This window comes from Rhea pennata, chromosome 2 (assembly GCF_028389875.1).
Source record: "Rhea pennata isolate bPtePen1 chromosome 2, bPtePen1.pri, whole genome shotgun sequence".
Classification (NCBI taxonomy): domain Eukaryota; kingdom Metazoa; phylum Chordata; class Aves; order Rheiformes; family Rheidae; genus Rhea; species Rhea pennata.
In genome coordinates, this window is record NC_084664.1 from 18,958,178 (window position 1) to 18,983,220 (window position 25,043).

A 25,043-nucleotide genomic window follows, 5' to 3' on the forward strand; every position below is an offset into this window, starting at 1 on the left:
CTGAGGGGTACTCAGATTTTATGAGATTTTTTACCATTATGAAGAGAAATGGAAAGAGAGAGAGAAGGAAATGAATAGGATATTAGTTTTATCTGTAATAGAAAGAAAAAAAAAAATCTTCCTCTGCATTGTATGACAGAAGAAAACTTAACAATTTGGTTGAATTTAACATATTTATCTGCACAGAACATAGCAAAGAGAGTACTTCTTTTAGAAATAGTACAAAGAGTATCTTCATGTGAACTTAGATGCAGGATAATTTGGCTCAGAGCCCTAAAGTACAATGGTATTTACATGGAGCCCTGATCTCAGTTCTGTCTTCATCTAATCTCATTTCAACACCTTCACTTACACATTCAGTATCAAAAATCTGAGCTGCTATTCAACAGAGAGATTATGGAAGCTCTGAAAGAATTAAACATGAAATGCTCTCTGCAATCACATGCCACCTATAATAATGTAATTTCTTAGTTTAATTTACAAGTATGAGTTATACCTACTGATATAAAAGCACTCCCTCACCTTTTTTTAGTCTACCTCAAGTCGCACAATCCTGAAACCATCTTCAAGGAAAAAAAAAAGATAAAATTTAAAAGAAAATCTCTGAAATACTTTTTTCTTCATTGCAACAGCTCCCTCTGCAGCCATCAATAATATTTTCAGTTTCAACAAAAAGAAGATGCCTAGTATATTTCTTTCACCCCATTTCTAAAATTGGATTGTGATTTTAATAGTGACATGTAGGTTCAGTAGCTATTTCAGACATCCCACAAACAAGAGGGAGGAAAAATACAATATATTTAGAATAAGAAGGAGTATATTTTCAGTTGAAAAATAAAGTCTTAGATTTTAATGTTGACTGCATTACTGATTTTCCACTACCAGTATTCTCAGTTCACCTCCTTGGCTCCTGAACAAGTCATCTTTTATAGCAGATCAAAAAATTTCAACTAGAAATTTCATTAGAAGAAAAAAAAAATCTAGTTTTCAAACAAGATGAAGTTTCCAAAAAACAGGCATCTGCCTTCTTTGAAAAATATCAGGCGTATGACAGGAAACCAATTTTTCAGTGTTTTCAACTGAAAATTCTCAGTTTATGGAAAGTCAGGGTGACAACTAGGGGTTTTGGCTGTTGGAATGAGAAAAACTCTTCATTTTCAAGTGATCTCAAGAAGGAAAAAAAAATTTTTTTAATGAATGATTTTCCAAAGAAACAGCAAGAAGATGGCACTCTTCCTCTAACTTTTTTTTCATTAAAATAAGGAATCTGGTTTTAGCAGCTCTAACTTTTTCCTTCTTCAGTTTCCTAATTTGCATCTTTACCCAGTGTATTTCTCTCATTTATTCTGGCTTCTTCACATTCTACTCCCCTATATTCTATTTAATTTCTTTCTCCTTCTCCTAGCAGCAGGTTTATTTTCTCTTACTTCCTCCCATTTTCATCCTTTTTTATTACAACTTTCAAAGTGTATACAACATTGAAAGTTCTCCCAATTCCTTCAATGACCCCCTCTATAACTAGTTGGTAGAGAATCTCTCTGGTAGAGAATCATTCCTGAATTCTTGTAAAATACACGGAAGCAGAAGCATTTCCTGCCACTCAAGCATTTAGATGAACACCAACTGCAAGTCAGTCCTGCTTATTCAAAACAAGCAACCTTGTTTACATAAAGCAAGAGAGTCAAAAAATGTTTCCAGTGCATTTGAATTCACCAAGATCCTTATTGCTCAGCTGTGAATCATGCTTTTGTAGAGGTATATGACGCTGAAGTGAGATAAGCCCCTTTTTGTTGCTTTGAAAGCGTACTGAAGGGAAAAGCACATCAACAGGGAACGCAAAGATAACGCAAGAGACTGAACACATTTCACAGACTTAAAGGCCACAGGCATCAGCATAGCCCTTGTGTGCCGCTATGCAGCCTCAGAGCATAGGCTGCAGCATTTTTTGAGGCATGACATGCCCCTCTCTTCCTCTCGAGAATCACGCAGTAGAAACACACAACTCAAGTCGAGGGAAAGGATGTGCACAAGCTTAGACTGCAGCAGGGGTTAGCAAGACCTCCCCTTGCTGCTGTGAAGTGCCACGGTGCGTATGCATGCACTAGATGGTTGCAAACGTACAAGACAAACGGAAAACGTGACTCTGCATTGGGAGTGCAAACAATGAGGATTAATGGAGTCTTTCGACTGGGAAAACAGCAGCTCCTTGTCTGTGATTTGCAGGTTACTGTTCTTGAGAAAAATCCTCAAAGCCACATGCACCACTACCAAAGTCAATGGGGTCTGCCTTTACAAACCAGACTAATGGACAAAATTCTTCTCTGCTCTTTGAGCATTAATCTGTCACCCAACAAATGCAAGTTACTGGGAACTAAACACACTCTACTACCTAACAATTCCACCTTCTCATTACCTGGTGCTTTGTGTGTAGAAGTCATTGCCTTTGTGTTTTCATTTGAAAAGATGGATCATTATATGATATCTAAGTACTTTTCACATTCTGAAAATGCAGAACCAATAATAAAGTACACTGTTCTATTTTTGAAGTGTCACTTGTAGCATGTCACTCAGGAGCACATACTCCAAATGTATGCTTGAAGGTACCTCTGATACACTTAGAAGTACATAATTTTCCTACTAGCTAAAAGGTATATAAAAATGAAAAAGAACAACAGTAAAACTGTAAGAAGCTGCGACTCCAGGTACTGCCAATGAAAATAATCAACTCTTTTTTCTGAAAGTAAAAGATAAACAAGGAAGAATTCAAAGAGAAAATAACCAAATGTACTCCTGTTTCTGACTTTTACCATATGTGGCCACTTCCAAGATCACTTACCAAATGAAAATGCTTTGATATCTAGAGAATATATTTCAGTTAACAGGTTGAAGCAATTTATTTCTATCAATTCTAACGTAAACAATCTACCAAGCTTAAAAAAAAAGATTATGTAATAAATTCAGTTACAATAGAAACACAAGTAATTTAAGTAGCTTACGTGAACAGGATCCAAGATTTTGACTGCTGCTTTGCTACCATTTTTCTTATTTAATACCTTGAAAACTTTTCCATATGTTCCTTTGCCAATAGTCTCAATTATTTCCCACGTATCCGAAGGATCAGGAAAGCTATCAAATATTATTGTTTTCCCAGTTAATGGAAGCATCTCAAATGCTGGTTCCTAGGAAAAAGTGAAAATTTCAGTGATCACTGAACAAATGATTAATAACAATTGGTTCACTAAAAATATGAACATAAATATATATTTCAATCTCAAACACTAGAAATGTTTTTGCACATAGTGTGCATGCACTGAAAGCATATGGAACAAGGTATGTGCAGTCAGACCAGTATCAGATGAAGAGAGATTCAAATGATCATCTGAACTAGCTTCTGGCCTGAGGTAAGCCAGTGGAAGCTTTCCCACAGACCTCAGTAAAGCTAAAATGTCACTCTTTTGGGTTTTTTGAGGGGTAGGTGAAGTGGGTGCCAAGCTCACAGATTATCGTTACATAAAATCCAAAAGAATTTGGCTCTAGTACCAAGAATCAGAAATTAAGGTGGGAAAAAATCTGTTAAGGAGCAGGATTAGGTTCATTCAAACTTCAATAGCAGACCATCAGTTTTATAATTCAACTCTTAATATTTATATTTTAATGTATATTTTATACACATAAGCCCAAACAGATCAAAGTGCTAGATATGTTCACAATATTACAGTTTTCTGACAACCAAACATTCACTGTCATGGAAAATGTGTTTACTGATGTACATTCATTGACATCTATTTTACATACCATAAAGGAAAGATTACACCTGTACTCTGGTCAATGATGGATAAAATTCACTATATTAGCCTTCACACTGGCTAATTATTCAGCACCTACACTGTGTTAAAAAAAGTATACAAAAAGCAAAGGGCATCCCTCCCCCCGTGAAAGCCCTACCTTTACAAGGCATTAAAAACTCATTAGAAACTTTCTTTAAAACCTGTTCTCATATTCCTAATTGCAGAGCTAAGATTGAAAAAGGGGAGGGAACAGGACAGACTTAAGTTCCTACTCAGTAAATACGCAGTAAATAAGCAAGTCGGCTATTGAGAGTCTTCTTCACTATCAATCTTCACATAATTCTTTAAAAATATTCTACAATGTAATTACTTTTGGATTTTTCATGTCAAAAGCATATATTTAGTGCTATAAAGCAATTTATATTGTATTGAGCCAGTGACAGAAATTGCACTATGATATTGTATTTCTTTCTTAATAGTGAACACAATGGCTTCAGTTCAGTTTCATCAGTGACTTCCATCATAGTGGTCATGCTTTCTTCATTCAGCAGTATGTATATCACCTAGAAGTAGCTGAAATGGGCTGCTATACAATCATCATGCTGTATCAGCCCTTTAAATTATCAGAGCTTCACTCAGGCACATTCTAGAGTAATTTTCCACTGGATGATCCAAGCTCTTTGGGGGATTTGGGTTTCACGATTCTTCCTGCTGTTCTGCTCTTGGTTGCTTAGCTCACTAATCAGTCAGAAGACGGACCTTTTTTTTTTTTTTTTTTTTTTTTTTTTTTTTTTTTTTTTTTTACACATGCAATGGTATTATCAGTCTCTATACTAGCCCATGCAGCAAAGGAGGAATACCCTCCTAACACCATTGACCCTACAGAAGTCCATTGCATGCTGAATACTGTGATAGCGGCCAAGCAATTTGATTTCAAGGGCTGTAGGAATAAAATGACCTAATTTTACCTGTTACTATGAAATCTCCCTTAACACAAATCCAGGTTAAGGTCAAAGTAGAGATAAGCTTGTTTATATAAAGGATCAAGACTTGGAGACATGAAGCTTTTGTATGCAAATCTCCAAATTTCTATTCTAGATTCAAAATTTTTCTCTATCCTGCTGTCTGACCCTTCCCCAGGATTCCTATAAACATAACTCAGTCAGCAGGTTGACTGCAGTTTCTTCCTGAAGACCTCTGCACCTCATAGATAGCATTTATCCACACCTTAAGAGGCTTTACTATTCCCACTCAAAACCACCTCTTTTCCAGAGAATAAAAATAATCACTAACACTACTGCTGCAGAGAATTTTTTTTCTTTTGCCTATAAAATGGTGCCCAAATATAAGAGTAAACTCTTTTTTATATACTAGAATGTTTATTTTAAAAAGTCACTTGTGTATATAAATGTTTTGTATTTAGCACTTAACTAAGCCTATATAAGATAATAATCAAATTCTTTTGAGGTGATAATGAGATTATGATTCATAATCCCAAACCCTCGCTCTGAGGAATATCACAGTCATAGAACTTCAGAATTTCTCTTTCTGAGCACTAGTTTTTAAGACTGAGGTTAACTATTTGTATACAGTTTTACTGGATACTCTAGCCATAATTGAAGATTTTTAGGGGGCAGGGAGGAGTAGGGAGGCATCTTCCTAAGAACAGAGATGTCCAACTCATACCGGTGTCTATCTACAGATTCTTGACTACAGTATACACAGCAGGTCACCAAGATTTAGGCTATCCTATGCCCCCTGTTACAGAGACATACAGTAAGAGTTCCTGACCCAGACAGCTTACTCTAGGAGATAGGTGGAAGTTGGAAGAAAGGAAGACTCATTACCTCTGTTTTAAAGAGAAGGCGTACTGGAGATGCAGGAATTCAAAGATCAGCTTCATGGATTTAACCTGGGGCAGAGCCAGACAGGGATCTCTGATCCCAAACCACAGCCTTAACCAAAAGCCCATCCTTTCACCCAAAGCTTTACAGCAGGTAGTATGTTCTGAAGAAAACCGCATGCATCATGAATGGCAACCTCCAACAACTTCCCAGGTTTTCTTAGATTTCCCACACATTAACAGAATGCAGCTGAAATTAATTGACTCCCATATCAACTGCTTCTTTCTCTATGGAGACCAGTACAAGCAGAACTGTTAAATGACTGAAGAAACAAGATCCTGTTGGCATTATTTGGCTACCGGAAAATGGTGCTAGAGATACTGTCATATGCTTGCATTTTCCTCTGCAAATTGTACCAGTTATGCTCCTACTTGTTTTTAAAAAAACACATACTTAAAAATAAAGGCTTTCAATAACTGTCATACTTAGTTCCATAATTTAAGGACACTATTCCAGAAGGAATTATTCACTCTAATCCTTTGTCTTTTGATTTACAATGTCAGAATCATGACTTGAACAAGCTATATAGAACATCATATTTCCTCACTTCCACCATGTTTAAGAACAAACTCTTGCATATAAATTGTTTAGCTTCCACCTCTGTTAACAAAAATATATTAAATAGAATGATTTCAAGTGTACTGTTCTGAGTGATGAATAATGGTTTATGGTTTATTACATGTTAGTGAAGTTGAGATAGCTGATAATGATTTAACCTCATATTTCAACAATAAATAGGACTGTCTCTGGAATATGTCTGGGTGCAACAACAGCTGGGTAATTTATCTTACCCCTCACTATTAAAAATATGCTTTAGAAAAACAACTTTTTACTTGACCCAAACTTCTGAGCTATGAATGTACCCTTGAATCTCTATAAAAACCTTCTAAAATACCTTCCAGTGTGGTCAGAAAAATGACTAACTTCAGGGGTTTTAGAAACAACAACAACAAAAAAAACCCAGACAGTTCTGGAGTCCTAAGAAAAGAAGGTGTGTGGGGGTGTGTGGGTGAGTGGGGTATATGTATCTGGTGTCAGGATTTGGCAATCACAGTTATAACACACAATTTTTGTCAGATGAGCCAGCTCTACATGACTAACTGCACAGGTCATATCAAACACACACACTGTATGCAGCAGATCTCAGCCCATGCGGTAGAGATGTTCAGAGACGCCCCAAGCCACATCAAAGGTAGCAGATTACGGCATTCTCTATCATTTTCAATATCTAGCTAATTTGGAGGGGGCAGAGGAAGGGAAGGAAAGAGATGATCTCATGAAGAATACAGTATATCATTTATAGACCGCTACATTGCTGCAATGGCAGTTCATTGAAGTATGTTTATCATAAGAAACCACAGAAAGAAACTCAGAACCCTGAACAACTGCACTGTTGAGGGCTTTATGGTCAAGACTACAGAGCATTACAAACAATGGTGTTAAGCAAGAATAGGCAATAGTTTCTTCTTCTGCAACCTGATGTGTAAGTACAATGGTCCCAAAATCTCACACAGAATATTGTTTTAATCTGATATTTGTACTAGTTAAAAAGTTACCATATTTCAGCATTCTAAGTTTGTCACTGTTTCATATTATGAAAGTTTACAACTTCCTTCTTCCATCTCCCAAATAGTTTCTGAATGGACCTCCATCTCTTACGTAAACATAAGCATAGGAACTTCTCACGTAAGAAGACGAGAACAAAGGCACTTCTCTACACAGTTCATCCTTCTCCACATGGGGAGCCTAGATGATTAGCAACGTAGATGCCTGTTCATACTTGACTTAAATATCCAGCCTTTTTAGGTTCTCAGCAGCATCTTATCTCTTGCCTACCAAAATCTTGTGTTTACTGATCTTGACAATTAGAGGTTGGACCTCATTGATTCAGTTCAAAACACAGCTACTCAGCTCTTTTTTATAGCTCTTTCATTTGTCCACATTATTTCCTCTTTTCCATTGCAAACACTACTTGTGTTTAACTAGACAGGTCTGGCACAGAGGGTGACCCTGTAATTTGTCAAACAGCTTCACGTTTGTCAGGGGAGGTAGATGTCAGAACCTGACAGCATTAGCTCACGTCGCCTATTTGGTCCAATCCCCCTGTGGAAGTGACATTTTCACTCCCCGTAGCGCTGCTTCAGATTCTGAAATTCAAAACTCCTGCTTACTGGATCCCTAAAAATGCTCATAAAAAGCTAAAAAATTTTAAAAAGAAAAAAAAAGCAGGCAATGTTCATGCAGAGATCTGAGGCTTTTTATATAAAACAAGAAAACTTTTCTACCACGGCTAACCTTCCCTTCACCTGTTGCTTTTGTCCTATATTTTATTTATAAGCCCTTTGGTCAGGTACCGAGCACCAAGCACAGTGGCATCTGGAAGTGCTGGATACAACAGGACAATAAAACCCCACAACACCTTATTTCCTCGTACTTTGCAATTTTATGTCTATGCTGAGAAGTATTTAATAAGAAAGTTAATGGCTGCTGCATGAAATTCGCAGACAAGCCAAGAGCATATGAGGCTATAATACGATATTAATCAAACTAACACCTGGTACTTGCTTTCTGGATAAACATCCACATTTGATGGTTCAACCATTAACATAGATTGCAACTCAGATCCTAAACTAGCGTAAGTGTAGCTGTGCATTTACATAGCACAGTATCTCGTGCAATCCTAAGAGAATAAGTTTTGTTCCTGAAATCCCAATGCCATCCTCATTCAGTTCACTGGGATATTGGACCTCTGCTTTTGATAATGATACAAGCAACATCAGAATGGGAACTACAGTTAAATCTAAGCTCAACGTGAGCAGATTATCTAGTCTGGCAGTTAATTAAAAGCAAGTGTATGAAATACTATCTGCTGTTTTTACTTCATTTATCAAAAGCTGAATACAGTAAACACTATATCCTAACTTTAATTTAAACAAAAAAACTTACATTTTGCATGTTTGCATAAGTTTCATACCACCTATGTGTTTATCTCTGACCGTATATGTTTGCTTAGTACCTTTTGCTCTATACATCCCCCAGTTTTTTTCCACAACTGAAGAATTAAGTCTTTGTCACCCGCAAGAAACTTTCTACAGAAGAAAAAAAAGAAACAAAAAAGACCAACAACAAACCAGTTATTTATAGACACTGCAATAGGAGCAAGAAAGCTTTGACTACTATTTTACTTAAATGATAGCATCATTTGGGAGTTCTGGCGAAGCAAAAGCTCAGTAAATTGTATTTGGCCCATAAACAACTGTTAACAAGCCCTCAGCCTTAAATTCTTTTCTATAATGAAAATTTAACATGAAATGCTACCTTGGAATCTGTTCAGGGAATAAGAGATCTGGTTTACTTTTTGAGATTTGGTGCTGTTGTCCACAAAATATGGTAGATCAGATGACAGAACCATATCCCGAAGATGTTGACTACATTTTTACTGTACTGTTGGCATGTAAACGTATTATTTTTAACTAGTGATTATTTGGAAAAATAAATGTAATGTCACATCTTTTTGAGAATCCTATGTCTAAATACATCATCTACGAAGATTTGACAAATATGTGATGACAGGCTTTTTAACTGTTCTTACAGATGAGAAAGCTGAATACTATGCTGTAGTATCACAGCCCCAGCTGTGGAAGATGAAGAATACAGTCCAGTAGTCCTATAACATTTAGTTCATTTGCTTTCACTACAGTGTGCTTACATGAGTAAGAGAAATACAAGAGCTGGCATTCACCTAACTAATGTACAATACGCTTGTTGGCATCCAATCCCATTTTAGACCCAGCAAAAACAGTCAATGGAATTCAAGAAAAAAGAGATTCACCTGATCTGGCTGGCATCTACGTTAACGTAAGAAGACTCACTCTCTCCACTCCACTGATTATATTAAGTCTCCTTTGACTACAATAGGTAGATAACGATAGTTATCTAGCTTCAGATGTAGACAACTTAAGCTAGGTGAAATGAATCCTAATCTAGCTAGTTGCTGGAAACAAGGAGTTGTAGTTTGAGAACTGTCAAAAATGAGTAATAGCAGCTCCATGCTACAGTCAAGTAAAAATCAAAATCAGCATGTCTCACAACACCACTTGAAAATTGCCAGTCTTGAGCTTTGCCTGATGATGCACAGAAAAGTTAAGAAGCCTTCAATGACATTGCCAAGCAAACTTTAAACCCAACAACTGAACCTCAAATTAATGTAAATACAGAGGTAAATGGCTATTTCACAGCATTTGGAAGCAAGGAGAGCTGATAAATTCAACAACATATATCCTGGGCACAACTCAAAATATCTGTGTTAATCCTAAGGCTACAGCTACTCTATTTTTGAAGGCACTTTTTAGTGTTCACTCCCCAAAGGGCAGAGCAACTGCTTCTAAAACATCTTTACTCTCTACTGACTGTTATTCAGCAACAACTTTTCCAGCAAAGCAAAACAGCTCTGAGTAACCTGATGCCCCTGGACTCCTAGACCTTTGTCAAACTTCTACTGCATGCAACAGAGAAACAGTACTGTGTCGTACTGGTACCTGATCTCCTTCTATTGATAAATGCATATAGGGTGTCCACACTGACATTTCATCTGCTGATTGTTATTCAGCTGATCGTGACATTTTGACTTGTTGCAGCTGAACTGGCCAGCAGTGCTCATGGGAGGCTTCAGCTCTTTACTCTCTGAAACATGCTTAGGGGGTGCTGCTGGAAGATATCTCTATCCGTGTTATAGTCCATCTTGGTTTTCCTCCATTTGACCCCCACTAACCGTAATGATCCTACATTTAGGATTTACAGTTACAGTTCTCATGAAACTCTATTCAAGGAGGTTTTTGAAGCAACAGGCTATAGAACTGATGAGGGCTGTAAGCATTAGATTTACTAATTTACCTCATACATAGGGGCTGTGCATTGGATGACAGCTCTTCACAGGTCAAACTCAAAATCAAAACAGGATTACAATTTTTTAGAGTCAACCTTTAGCTAAAATAAGAGGGTATGAAAAGAACACAAAACCAAAATGTTAAAGTTAATTCTTGCAGTCAATTTTAAAAGCACTGCTATTTTGAAAACAAATGTGAGCTAAAAGCTTTTATGACAATTGTCATCCAACAGAGAACGTTTATGCAGAGGCATTACAACCATGAAAACAGGATTAATAATGGAAGGGGGAATGGTGTCATTATGAAATTGTATTTGGACCTTGTGCCACCAGAAGTAATGAAATGACATTAACAATCCATGAACTGAATCATATCCTAGTCATTTGGTGGCTCTCGGAAGAGAGGCGCTGCAAGTGATGAGAATAATTTTTCAATGACTACCCACTAGATCAATATATTAGCAAAGAACTTAGCTTTCCAAGCTAAAGCATCACTTAATTTTCCTATCTTAACACAATAAAATAAGGCCATAAAAATCAATATGGTGTGAACTCACTCCTTGCCTATTTTTCACAACTTCTAACAAAACTGAAGTAGCAACCCAAAATCAATTTACCAGCTATATCAACTGGCTTCGGCAGAGCTTGAAATTAAGCTGATATAGTCATTTGACAGCAAGATACGGAGGGCATTACAAGCAAATTTACCAGCACTTAACATTAGCACACAGTAAGCTCAGGGCTGAGAGTACACAGGGGATGCTGCAGGCACAGCAAGGTTTTGCATTTGAGGTGTTACGTGCCATAACCATATTACTGCACTTAGTTCAGCTAGGGCAGTGCTAGCGGGCCCGGCGGCCGAGCGCAACCACCTCCAGCCCCAGAGGTGCCGGGCTATCAGATCAGATCGGATCGGATCAGGTCATCGCAGGATTCAAGCCGTGCGGAGACCTCTCCTGCGCTCGCCCCCCACGCCGCTCTCCGGCAGATCACTTACACGGAACACGAGAAGGCGAAAGCAGCAGGGCGCATCCACGCGGGCCGAGGGCAGAGCCCGGCGGCAGGGCCGGTGCCAGCCCCCGCCTCCCCTCCGCACGCCGGCACCTCCGCGGCCCCGCAGCGCCCCGCCGCCGCCCCGGGGCAGCCCGCCAGGCCGATGGCGGCGGCGGGCAGCGCAGCCCCGCGCCAGGGCCGGGGGTTACCGCAGCGAAGGCTCCGGTCCCCCCGCAGAGCCGGGCTCGCCGGGGGCTGGGGCCGCGCCGCCTCCGCTGGCCCTGCCGCGCCTTCGCCCTCCTCCTCCTCCTCCTCGCGGCCAGGGTGAGCAGCGGGTGAGCGGCTCGCACCGCTAATCCCCCGCCGCCGCCGAGGCCCCCCTGCCGCCGCCGCCGCCGCCTGAATTGGGGCCGCAGGCAACCCGTGCCCTAACGGCGCCGCGGCCGGATTAGGGTCACCCGGGCCCCGCGTCGCACTGCGCCGCAGCTGCCGGGCTCCGCGCGGCGGCGGCGCCGGCAAGGCCTGGGCCCGAACGCTGCGCCCTGCGGCCCTGGGGTCCGCCGAGGGCCTCGCTGTCCAGCTGACTTAACGCGTAAGAGTACGGGGCTCAACCTGGCCCGTCACACATAACTGAGATGTGGTGCGTACACCAGCGCGCTCCACGTTACCGGTTGTAGAGAAGCGAACGCGTGGTGGCCGCGCAGCGCAGACGTAGTACAGGATGCCGAGGGAAGCTGCACACAAAGTACTGAGAAGCTGGGAAATGGCTGTTGCCATTTACCATAGTACAGCTCCTACGTGACATGAACCAGTCTTCAGTTATGCTGCTTAGGTTTTCTTTGGAGAATCCCTGCCTCATCCACTGCACAGAAAAAGCCAAAGTTTTCAGAGGGACATCTACTTCCTTGCACCAGCACCAAGGACATGCGACTTCATAGGAGACCTGTGCCATCACGAGGAAGTGTGTCTCCCTCCATCTTTTCTAATAAAACTGGTCTCAGACAAGCCCAACAGAGAAGCAGGTTTTTCAGAGCTATCAAGTTCCTATGTCCTTCATGGAAGCAAAGTAGAGACCATGTAGTGAGTGGACTGGGCTTTCTGTGTGAACATACCATCAAGGAAAAGGCTGCTCACCCCATCCCAGACATCAGAGGAATCACATGAACAAGAAGCCTTATAAATGCCTTACTGTGGGAAAAGCATCAATAGGATGCTATTCCCACAGATAGGATCTATCTTAAACTCCGAAGTTAGACATCCTTAAGCCAGGTATCTGTAGGAAAAGAGGCATCCTTAATTCCCCTTTTCAAAGCACTACTTGTTCACTATACTGTATAAAAAAGCTGCTAACATTTTTTAGTCTGTACTCTTCATTGTACAAATTTATGAGGGAAAGTTTAATGTGCTGTAATTTCTATTAACACTGTTTATTTTTCACTGCTCCAGAACCGTTCCTTGGCCCTGATCAGATCTGTATTTGCTCCCAGTAATGATAAAGGCTAGTGAATTTCTGTATAGAAGTATAAAATGAACTTCCTAGTATTATAATGCCACTTTATTGTTTGAGGGTGGAAGCACTAGCAGAATAGGGCCTTTAAAAAAAAATAAATAAAAGCTCCACCTGTATCCTTTAGGCCTTAACTACTACATAAGCAGCTTTTATGCAAAGCTTTTTTGTTCAGAGAGCTATCATTGACTTTAGTTGTAATCATGAGTGCCTAGTGCCCACCACCCTTAGCTATCTGTCTGGCATGCTGGCAGGTCACATGCAGAAGCACAACAGTCTAATTTGATCATTTTGAAGCTTGACTGGAGCATGCCACAAAAAATGCCTAAAAGCCTTGCAGTAGAAACCCAAGTACGAGAGAGGAATAGTGCACATTCACAGCTCTCCTCCCAAATGGAGGCCTGGAGCTAGGAGTTCAGAAGTGCTTAGGCACTGTCTTAGAAACCCGAAAAGGGAGAACACTTCTGTGGTCAGTTCATACACCTGATTCCACATGTGGCAGTGCTGGCTGAAAATCCTGCTGCCCATGGTGGACTGTGCCTCTTATTATCCTTGTCCTGATGTTGCCATTTTTCTTAGCTCTGAAGACTTCAGACTCCTAATGAGCACTCCTGCTGCTGTCAAAGGGCCCTCAAGAGCAAAAACCTGTTTAAATTTCAGAAGCTAACTGAGTCCATTAGAACTGAAGTAGGTTGCGGATTGCTCAGCTGAGCAGTCGCAATGGCAAGCGTGGGGAGGCAAAGAGAGGCTAGGCAGGGAGAGCCCTCCAGCAGCAGCAGTACAGTGTTGAGAAAGCAGGAGAGGTAATTTCTTTGGCAGGAACAGCTGTAGATGGAAGAAGTGAATGCCCTACCTTGAGCAGATGTATGGGAGAAGTTTGCTGCAAGTGATTATCCATCTTGGCTTGGCTTTTACCCCTTTCTTGTTCCAAACATTTATGGCTTTGCTTTCCTTGAGGAAGACTTTCCAGAGGAGATTTCAAAGCTCCTGAGTGAAAATGGGCATTTCTTCTCTCCCCCCAAAAGTAAATTTTAAATAATTAAGAACATATATTACCTGTTGACACTATCTAGATTTGTATAAGAAGATATATTAGAAATGATCATTCTCCAGCTATACCTGATACAAATGCCCACTGTGCTTAGTGTTACAAGAAGCTATCTTTCACGCCTTTTAACAGATCACAGTTACATAGGTTTTAAACTCACATTCTCTCTCTCCTTGCCTTTCAGTTTTCAACTTCTTCATTTTTTGGATAGTTTTCAGCTTCATTGGAAATATTGTGAATATAACTTAAAACTATTCTAAAATTAACAATCAGGTATATGAGAGATGTGAAAGCAATATGAAGAGATGATACACTTTCAAAGTATGTTCAACACACACAGTTGTTTACACTGTACAGTAGGTTATAGCATAGTTATTCATTGTCATAATATAAAGAAGCAAAAGCATACTTTAGCAAAATTGACCATTTTAAACTCAGAACCAATAAACTCACACTTTCCAGGTCCCCGGAGAATGCTCAGCTAATATGACACTGATTAGAATGACAAAAAGAGAAAAAAATATGTTCTTATGACTAAAGCATTGATTTAAGACTATAATATATTTAGTAAAATATTTTCTGGGTTGAGAAAGCTTTTACTACATACAGATAGGGTCATGGTCCTGCTGTGCTAGACACTGCAGACCCCCCCCCCCCAAAATAAGGTCCTGCTGCTAGTGTGAAGTCTGGGCAGAGCTTGGCCATGAAGGGTTTTTGTGACCAAAGGCACACGTTCTCTCTCTTCATCTATTTCCTTTTCTTTATAATTGAGCATTTAATGCTACCCCCGAGGATGTCTTTTAAAAGTTAATTATGTACATATTCAAATAACAAGTGATACAGAAAAAAATCGGTAGGTGTATCAGTAGATAGATTAGAAAAATAAACAAGCATGTTTAAATGGCATAAGACAGCCCACTATTATAAGAATTAAAGAGTTTACTTACCTCTGCTTTTTGACCTCTCTGGCTGATTAACTGAGCACAGCCTGGAGTAAATATGAGGAACTCCTCCCCTTCTGGTGTTTATTACAGAGAAACAATACTTCCTGTGACACCTGAGCAAATATCCTCTAGGAAAACTACCACATAGTTTGTCTACAGATAGCTTATTATTCTTTTGATCTTAAATACCATCCACCATAATGAATTGCCAAGCATGCCCAAAAACATGAGTTATTTATTGAATGCATAGATTTCTTTGAAGAAGCCCCAGGCTTTGCCAGATATTTTCTTTAGTTGATCAAGAGAGCTCTGTAACCCCTTTTGAAGGTCTTAAATGCGTGATCCTTGTAATCACGTTTAAGGGGCTAGTTAGCTCAGGAGATTGTTAATAGGATACAAAACCTTTCACATCCAACCCAGATCAGTATAGATGAACAATTATGACCATTTAACAGCTCTTTGATGTCCTATGAGTTAGCCCAGTTTCTAATGGAGAAATGTCTGTATTGCTTTTAATATATAGAGTATGGTTTTCAGGCTTTTTAAACTACACATGTAACACAGAACATTTGGTGAACAGAAAATAATTAAAAAGTTCAGTGGTAATTAATGAATCTGAGCAAAATTGCAATCAAAAGAATTTTCAAAATTCCCGCTCCAAAACTATCTCCACAGTCCGGACAAGCACATGAGCACAGGTGATAAAAAAACAGACATCACTAGAAAGCATGAGGAACAGGTTAGAAAACTGACAAGTTCTTCACTGAAATTTCCCTGTATCATCCCATGTCATTAGATCCAGGAGCTGCATGTCTGAGTACCTGAGATTATCTTCCTTTTTAGGACTGAATTGGTCAAAGGTGGTTTTGAAATTAACTTGGATTCAAACCAACCAAGGAGATTCCTACATCAAAACTGTCAATTTGCACTGCATCAGAAAATGATCTAGTGACTATGGACCACATTTCCCACAGGAAAACTATCTAATTGCGAAACTATTTATGCACAGAATTATTGCATTTGAATAATAATAGTGTAACTCACTGATTTATATCCAGTAAGAAAAAAAAATCAAACAAGCAAACATTTGCAAAGCTTTTGCTGAAATTTCACAGTTGTTTCTACTTCACAGGTTTTGAGACAGCCAAGTTTAAGGTTTTTGCATACATTTTTTCGATCTGCTGAAGTCCTGACTTTGCATGTCTCAAACTCAATTTCAAAAATCCTTTTAATATTTTCTTTTATAAAATACCATGAAAAGGAGTTTTGGAAAATTTGAAATACAGTTGTTTTGAAATCACAGGAGGTAAGGTCAGAGGCCAGCTCATAACAGCAGAGAAGATCTATGCTACAAAATGGCTTCTAGTGTCAGTAGTTACTTACTGAGTACACTTATCCCTTCCTTGGAACTCGCTGATCACCAAAATAACCTTAAAGGATTTTGATTACGTGCAGTGATGTGAACTAGTAAGAAGAGAGTGAGACATTTAAGGGTTGCTGCTTTCTGAATATCTGTATAACATTAAGTACCAATCTTGAAAACATGTAGTTAAAGATTTGGGGTTGCAGTCCTGCCGTTTCCAAATGTGCAAACAACAGGTCTCTCTCAGTCATGAAACTGGCTTGAAAATCATGAGGTTAAAAAGCTAAACTAAGCAGTAAACAGCAGGGAGTCATGTTGGTAATACAGCAATTCCCCCATTAACTTCTTAGAGGTTTAGCATTTTATATGGTTTGCAAAATATTTTTGAATTGGATCCACGGAGAAGCTCAGTGGTCAAATATCCATGTCATACAGAGTATATACTGAAGCCCCTATGTTATGCATAACCCAAGCAAACAAAAATACATAAGATGTAAACTGTATATTTCTCAATAGCTGTATTTCTCCCAAGCCCCTGAAGGCTTAAGTAATCAGCAATCTGAGATTATGAAAAATATCCATTTAAAAAATATCACCATTAACATTTATTAAACACAAATGTGCTTTGATACATGAACAGCATAGTGAGCTAATGGAGCTAAAGTATAGTCCAGCAACAATGCATTGATAATTCAATCAAACAGCTAAATTAATGTTTGGAATATGCATCAAGTTATCTGTGCTATTGTGGTATATCTCTATGGGAGAGTTGCAAAGACCTTTAACTAAAATAAAAACCCTACACCTTTTAATAAGATTATTTATACTTTTCCCCCTGAATTAAGTAAGACTTGACACCCAGAAGCTCTTCAGAGTAGAGGCTTTTGCTTAATATATACACCTGTACAGCATCTAACACCCAATCTCTGAATTGGTTGGATGCCAGATACTACCATTTAACCATGTTTATGAATGGGGCAGAGGTCCTTTCATATCAGAGAATAAAGGAAAAGACCCAGTGTTGAGAAATTGTGACTTCTCTTTTGCTTGCGTAGGGGTCACAGTGCACAAACAGTGTGTCAGCCAAGAATGATAACTGATGTCTATATATGGGTGAAAATGCGAATAAATCAGTTTTGATCTCTAGCCAGAACACTTAACATTTCTGTGTGGAAGGTTGCGTATGGGATCCACCTAACCCCCTAGTGACTTGCTCATTCTTTTCTTCTACTTGATGTGATTTTTTCAGTCAGCATTGGCTAGTGTCAGATTTTTCTGAGTGTTCACCATACCCAGAAGTAATGATCACATATATTTTGCTATGTCTTCGTTCTTAATGCCATAATTTTTAAAATCAATGCTATGATTTTGAAGAGATCTAATTTATGACACTTGCAAACTTGAGGATGGAAATACTCAAATTACTGTTTTGGGATAATTTCAAGTTTGGAACATCACATAATATGTAGAATGCTTACAATGGATACACAGAAAGTCTCAAGCATCCTATGTTCTGCTTTTTTTTTTTTTTTTTTTTTTTTTTTTTTTCTGTTTTACACAGTTTCAGACATATCTGGAATTTGGTGAAGTCTAGGTCTTCCTCCCCTTGAAGTCAAAGATAGCAAGCACTTTGCCAGAGTTCACGCACTTAACAAATGCTTCTTCAAAGATCACATTAATCTATAATATTTGCAAGAAAACAAATAAATACTAGAAAATTCTCTTTTAGGCACAATAAAACAGAGACAGGTTATCTGTGTCATCTTAGCCCTGAGTAAGAGATGGTAAAATACTCTGGGAATAACTTTGGAAGTTGATCTTAGAAGTTTTTGCACATTATTCTTCTAGTATAATTATGAATAATCCCCATCCTCCTAATCCAGAGGCACTCCACAAATGATTCTTATAAACAGTTTCCTATTCCAGAGTGTCATTAATCTCTGGGGATGTTCTAAAGATAGCCCTCTGAGGATTTGGATTTGTCTTCTTCTTTTTCTTTTAAATCCAATTAAGGAGTATAGCAAACAGTGGCACAAACAGGATTACATTTTGAAGGGGCCCACATCTAGTTATGCAAAGGGAACACAAACATTCTCAGCTCCAGTTTCCTGCTTTGCATTTTGTTCTGTCCCTACTTTTTCCTGCTCCTCCTTTGTGGTTGATTTTAAGCACATTTGAAATAATTCACTTAAAAAAAATGCATATTTACCAAAAAATAAAAAGAAAAAAGAAAAATAAAAAATGCTGGCCTTTCTCTATCTTTATTACCTGACTTGCATCCCAATGCTTTACCAGTTAACTGGGTATAGCATTTCCAATGCTTCCTCCCCCTGAATGACAGGAAGGCACTGTCATCTTGGCTGATAGCAGGAACTGAGGCAATTCTCCTGTTTCCTGCAAGTATACTGCTTGTGCGAGTATTTCCGTGAGTATTTCTGCAGTGACAGTTTCTTTAGAGCAAAGTTTTCCTTAGGACATATTCTGAATAACTGGCACTCTTTGAGATGAAAGCATGGATTTTTAAACACTGAGGGTAATTTGAACACTGAAGTGAATTGTGAAAGCAGCAATAAATTATCCATTTCAGGATACCTTCCTGTCAAGACACATTTTTAAAACAATGAAAGGGTGTTAAAAGCATCAAGAATTATTTAAAATACTGAAGTCCCCCCCCCAAAAAAAATGAAATTTGTTTCATTTGAACATCTCAACAGTTTGGAAATGTACATACCAAATCCATCCAGTTAACCAGTTCTTCTGATTATTACATCTTTATCAGCAGCCTAGGTCCCCATGACTTTCACTTGTGATTCTTAGGATAGCTTTGGAAGTTGAAAGGGGAGCCTGTTTTCTCCTAACCTGTGTAACAACTGGTTAAGAGGAGTGCAAGGAAGTTGTGCAACTAGAAGGAATCACTGTGACAATTTAATGTAAACTCTTGTAAGAAGTACAAGATTTAAAGATTCCTTTCACTTATTCACATTTGAAGTAGGAGATATCACCTATGATAAATTTCCCTAGTAAGGTGTGCCGTAATTCTGTGTTGATAATTTCCTAGTTTCAACTTGTAATTGAAACTAGCTCCTTTTGTATCAACCTAGCTCCTTTCTATCTAGCTCCTTTTATATCTAACTATTAAATTGAAGAATTGTATGTTATTAAAGTCTTCATGTTGATTGTGTCCCTTAATAATTTTTCCTTTGTTAAACTAATGAAATTGATCTGGAGTCTTATACTCTAAGGTGTATTTAACACCTTTTTCTATGGCTCATCTATAAATGTTTTCCAATTTGTTAATATTCTTTAACTCTGCACATCAGAACTGGATATTAATTTCAGTGTGGGTTTGTGCTCAGCTGATTATTTTCCATGACCTGAAAATCCTTTTCAGAATGTCTCAGTATAAGGTAATATCATCTAACATGTGCTTATATATGTACATATATACTTATATGTTCTACCTATTTTCCAGGTACTTCCTGATACCTGGAAGTATTAATTGCATATTTATAATGGAAGCTGGTTTACCAAATAGTCCCAATTGCTCTGTCCATGTCCATCTCTATCCATTATTTGTAACTCCTCCAATTTCTACCATCATCTGCAAACTTTATCAGAAAATATTTTATCTTCCAGGATACTGTGGGAAAAAGAACTCTGTAGGACCAATACTGATTAGTGTAGATTTCCATTAGAAACATGGCTTTTCATTTCATGTTAAATTTTGAAAGCTACAGGCAGCCAGTTTTTAATCCATCTGATGATGACAGGCTGATTTTATAGCATCTTGTGACTAATACAAACTGTCAAGAACAACCAGCTTTGGTATTTCATATGGGATCCCATAGTAATCAAGGCTTCACATTTAAGAACATGCCTGATAAAAGAGTCTGTAAAAAAACACTCATGAAGCAATCAACATGAACTTAGTAAACCTTCATGATTTTCCAGCTAGGACCCCAGTTCTCAAATGCATCTTACCTGTACTATGTTATGGTTGGTCATAAGGCCTGGCATTATAAGAAATTAAAACGAGTGTTACAGAATGTATTTTGCAGGTTTATTTTATAAGCTGCAATTAGTGTAATGGTCCAGCAGTTACTGTGTCTAACTGCTGCTCAGTGCCAAAAGCAAAGTTTGCCTTTTTTAATTGTTTTTAAAAAATGTTGGTAAAACAAAACTTCAGAAGAGCTTTAATGAGACTAAATGTACCCAAACATGTAACATTTTCCAATCTTAGATATGAAAGTGGTCTTTATGAAGATGTTCTATGTTACAGGCTGAGTGGAATAAACTTTGCTTTTCAGGCTCAGCAATCTTTGTGGCTGCTGATACTGAACTGTCTCTGAGGAATGGATCATACAAAGAGAAATTTAGTTTCTGCATCAGGTAATACTGTTTCTGTTGTTCATATATTTATAAGCTTATGCCTCTGATGGCATCTGACAGTTCAATACGATGTTTTGTAAGTCACAACAACATTGGTCCTCAGAGAATGTAAATTGTCTTGAGGAAGTAAAACTTTTGAATAATCTCTAAAGGTTTCAGTAAAGAAGATTTAAATCAAAAAGCCAACAATCAAAAACCATTTTTCTACCATTGTGTAAGTAGCAGAGAAGACTGTACGACATATGTTTATTAAATAAAATACCTTTGCAGAGCTGAGGTAAACTTATCTGGCTGTTCTTTAAAACATTTAAGCTGCAATTAGTGTAATGGTCCAGCAGTTACTATGTCTAGCTGTTCTTCAGTGCCAGAAGTAGAGTTTGCTTTTTAAATTGTTTTTAAAAAGCATTGATAAACCAAAACTGCAGAAGAGCTGTAACAAGTCTAAATGTACCCAAACATGTTACATTCTCCAATTTTGGATATGAAAATGGTCTTTATGAAATGAATGGTTCCAGGCTAGGTTACAGGCTAAGTGGAATAAACTTTGCTCCTCGAGCTCAGCAGTCTTTGGAATAAACTTTGCTTCTCAGGCTCAGCAGTCTTTGCAGCTGCTAATACCTAATGGTCTCTGAGAAATGGATCATACAAAGAGAAATTTAATTTCAATCCTGTTGAAGTCTGAGCATCATGTAGGTGACAGGCTTTCCCTGACCTTGGGCTTAAGACTAAAGTACCTGCCTACAGTGTCATTGTTGCTTTCCAAGTTCTCCTCTAGAGAACATCCCCAGCACAAACTAAGACTCTATCTGCTTTTCCCTTCTTGCTAAAACATACTAGTTAATCATTACTTTCACATACAATTGAGGCAGTAGTGTAATTTTTTATTGATTTTCTAAGCCATGTGGTGGTCAAGGCTGCTGCTGCTTCTGTCCTGTGTGCACAGTCATCATCAATCAGCTTTTCTAGGATAAAATAAGTTGTTTTTTTTCCTGAGACAGTTTTGTGTCTCGAGGTTCTAGCTTTGATTGTGGCAACTGCCTTACTTAGCAGGCACCACAGGACACAGAGGGAAAGAGAAATCAGAACAGCGGGGGGGAGGCTAGTACACGCTGCAAGCACACATCAAAGAGCAGGGCCACCCACGTTCTCCTCTGCTTACATCTGACAATTGAGCTTGGATTTCTAGTTTCAGTTCTTCTTGAATCCAAAGAAGGAAGCTGTGTGTAGCAAGCAGAAAATTGACTACAAACTTTCTGTGTGTTGAAAATACAAGCAAAATACTGTTTTCAAGAAGGAACTGCAGCTGGCTCTCTGCAGCTTGAGACAGATTCTGCCTCAAAATCTTACCTCCTTATGTCCACAAAGAGTACAAACCTCCTGACTGTCTGCTCCATTTATAAGTGTTCAGATAAAGTGTAGCGATCCTGATTCTCTACTACTAGTACGTGCTTGACTTGAGGGAGAACTCCAAAATTCATTATGTAAAACCTGCCTTATCTGGCTTAAAGCATGCTTGGCAAGCAAAATTTTTTAATGCAATTCAGTTATTTCACTTACTGAAAGTGAAGTGAAATTTTCGCTGTAAGTGATACACAAAAGCAATACTTCTGTATTTTATGGTACTTTTTATTCCAAGAATTTTCTTCCTAGGACATCTGAATGCACCACAGTCTGTACATGTAATCAACCTATCTGCCCAACATCCTACAATAGGTAATAGCATTCTCCATACTCACACAAAGTGGGCAAGATTTCAGTATTGAAATCTGATATAGAGGATCCTCTGCACAGAATGCAACAGGTAGTGCATATGCCTATCTCAGAAGGAGCAGGACGTGGGATGTGATGTGTTTTGCACCTCTTACGCAACAAAAAACAATTTGCCAATTAATTCAGTTAGTGTTAGAGAGAAGAGATAACAAGTCTTGGATTTCCTCCTCTTAATTTATTGAACAACTAGGCCCATGGGACTATAAAAACTATTCCATCAACATACAGGAGGTTTGTCTACAGTTTCTGATAGAAAAAAAAACCTCTTTCAGAACGGCAAAATATTGCTTAACTAATGCAAGCCTTGCATAAAGAACATCTATGACTATCCAAATAAATGTTCTACTCTACCATTAAGCTGTATTCCTTGATGGTCAAAATGATAAACAGCAAGGTACACTGGAGTGAGTATTTACTCATATCTTACCCCACTGTTTGTTTACAGGGACCAGCCATGAGAAAACAAGATAGCAAATAAGCTTTCCGTTGCTTTCCAGCTGGTGCTGATGACGTCTGTCACATAGGTGACAGGACACTCTCATTTCCTAGGCACTTTTTACATGGGGCTATGCCTTTGGTACCTAACGACAGCCTGACCTGACTTAGGCCCTAACCCACTACCTAGGGAATAGAACTATAGAGGACTCCACTGTTTTGTGAGTTCACTTAGACATCCTAGGAAATAACTGAGGAAATAACTTGTAAACAACTAACACGGTTGTTAATTTCTTTCTCTTTGCAGCTTCATTAATATGAATTGGAAGAACAGATAATACAGTAGAAAGTCCTTTGGCTTGACAGCAAATTCCCAGAATCTTCTCACTTTCAAACTAATAAATAAATCAAATGTTCCTTATTCATGAAGGTGGCAGTACCATCTTACAGTGTTTCCTCTGATGTCGGGTGCAGATTAACTGAAGCAGAGGGACTTACATATTGTTATTCCATAGAGACAGAGGGCTTCCTCAGTGGAGTAGTGGTTGCTCTAGCGGGGATGCTAACATTTTTGTGCAGAAGACCATGCCAAAATGAAACAATACTGAATTAATACTCTTGGAAGAATCTTTCTTTTTCACCAGTTCTAGTTTATATCGTACTTCTACAGCCTGTCAATTGGAAAGGCTGTATCTAACCTCAGATGACTACACATCTGCCCATCTGGAAGTCTTCTGGCATGGGAATGTTAAGATGGATTTGTGAAGGGAGCTGGGGAGCTAGGGATGGATAGAACAACAAACCCGTGTCCTGCCTAGAAAATGTGAGCATCCCCTGCAGATCACCAGCAGCATCTATTTTCTTGTAAAGAGCACCATTAATTTCAGAGCTACAGTCTATTCACCTGTGATTTCTGAAGCAGAGTGAAACCATCTCTCTGGCTTATGAAGGGAGGGAATACAGGAGAGAATAACCACACAAATGAATTGTTTTCTGCACATACCTGTTTTTCTTCACTAACTCTAGTGAGAGCCGAGCTAGCTAGCGTAGGTGGGAGACAGAGCTTTTAGTTAGACAATGTAAGTGAAGTAGAACCCATCCATAATGTCAGGGCCTTAAAACGCTCTCAGAAACAGGTGACTGTTCATCAGACACATTAGACACACCAAGCAGTTATTTTATAATTACACAGACTTCAGCACCTTGGAAGAAATACTTGCCATGTAGATGAGGATTTTTAAAGCCTATTTTTAGTGAAGTTGAAAAGGATGAATAATAGATACCACCATCCTCTTCTCAGGAGAAGCATTATCTCTCTTTTCTTTTCAGCTCTGTCTTCACAAGTTTTGGGACTCATCCTCAGTCTCTAAAGACTGATGGACAGAGTGCTCAAGTACATTCTCAAGCTCACCATGAGATTCAGGATTGAAACATTCAAAGCAAGCTGCAGCCACACAGGCTGGTTTCAGTGTTGAGATAGTTACGCTTTGTTTCACAGAGAGAAGCCTGTATCTTCTCAAATGAGAGATGTGTAACTCATTTTACAGAAAACTGAGAACCAAACAAAACCAGCTTTGTTGGGAAACTGGAGGATAAGGCAGTCAGTAGTGCTGAAGCACCTAGTGGTGAAGGCTCCTAACACAGAGCAAGTTGCTTACATTCAAAGTTACTGTGACAAATCATTGTTCTGTCAGTCCTCCAGCCTCCAAACAGCGTCTGGGAAATCAATGTGACTCATACGGCTTCCAGGCAAACCTCATCTGCTGTACATGTCTTCAAATTCAGACCAGAACTGCTTAAAAAATCATTCCAGCTTCTGTCAGTCTTCTCTGAGGCTCCTTCCTGTTCGTAATCCTGGGCTAGAAGCCGAGGTTTTTTATAACCCAGGCCAACTGCTTTGGATTTCCTCGGCAGCACCTCCCAGACTACCAACAGAATCAGGGTCTGTGCTTTTGTACTCTAGATATCTCAAAATGCCTTTTCTTCTCATGTGTTGTATGTTCTGAAGTTTCACAAT

General features: G+C 38.8%; 1 protein-coding gene across 1 annotated transcript in view; it reads right to left on the bottom strand.

Annotated features, from left to right (window-relative positions):
- Positions 1–3,164, bottom strand: part of MYO3A (myosin IIIA) — a 116,470-nt gene extending 113,306 nt beyond the window's left edge. The window contains exon 1 of the mRNA XM_062567690.1: positions 2,997–3,164. Coding sequence (XP_062423674.1) covers positions 2,997–3,164 — 168 coding nt within the window. The remainder of the gene's footprint in view (positions 1–2,996) is intronic.
- Between the last annotated feature and the right edge of the window lie 21,879 nt (positions 3,165–25,043).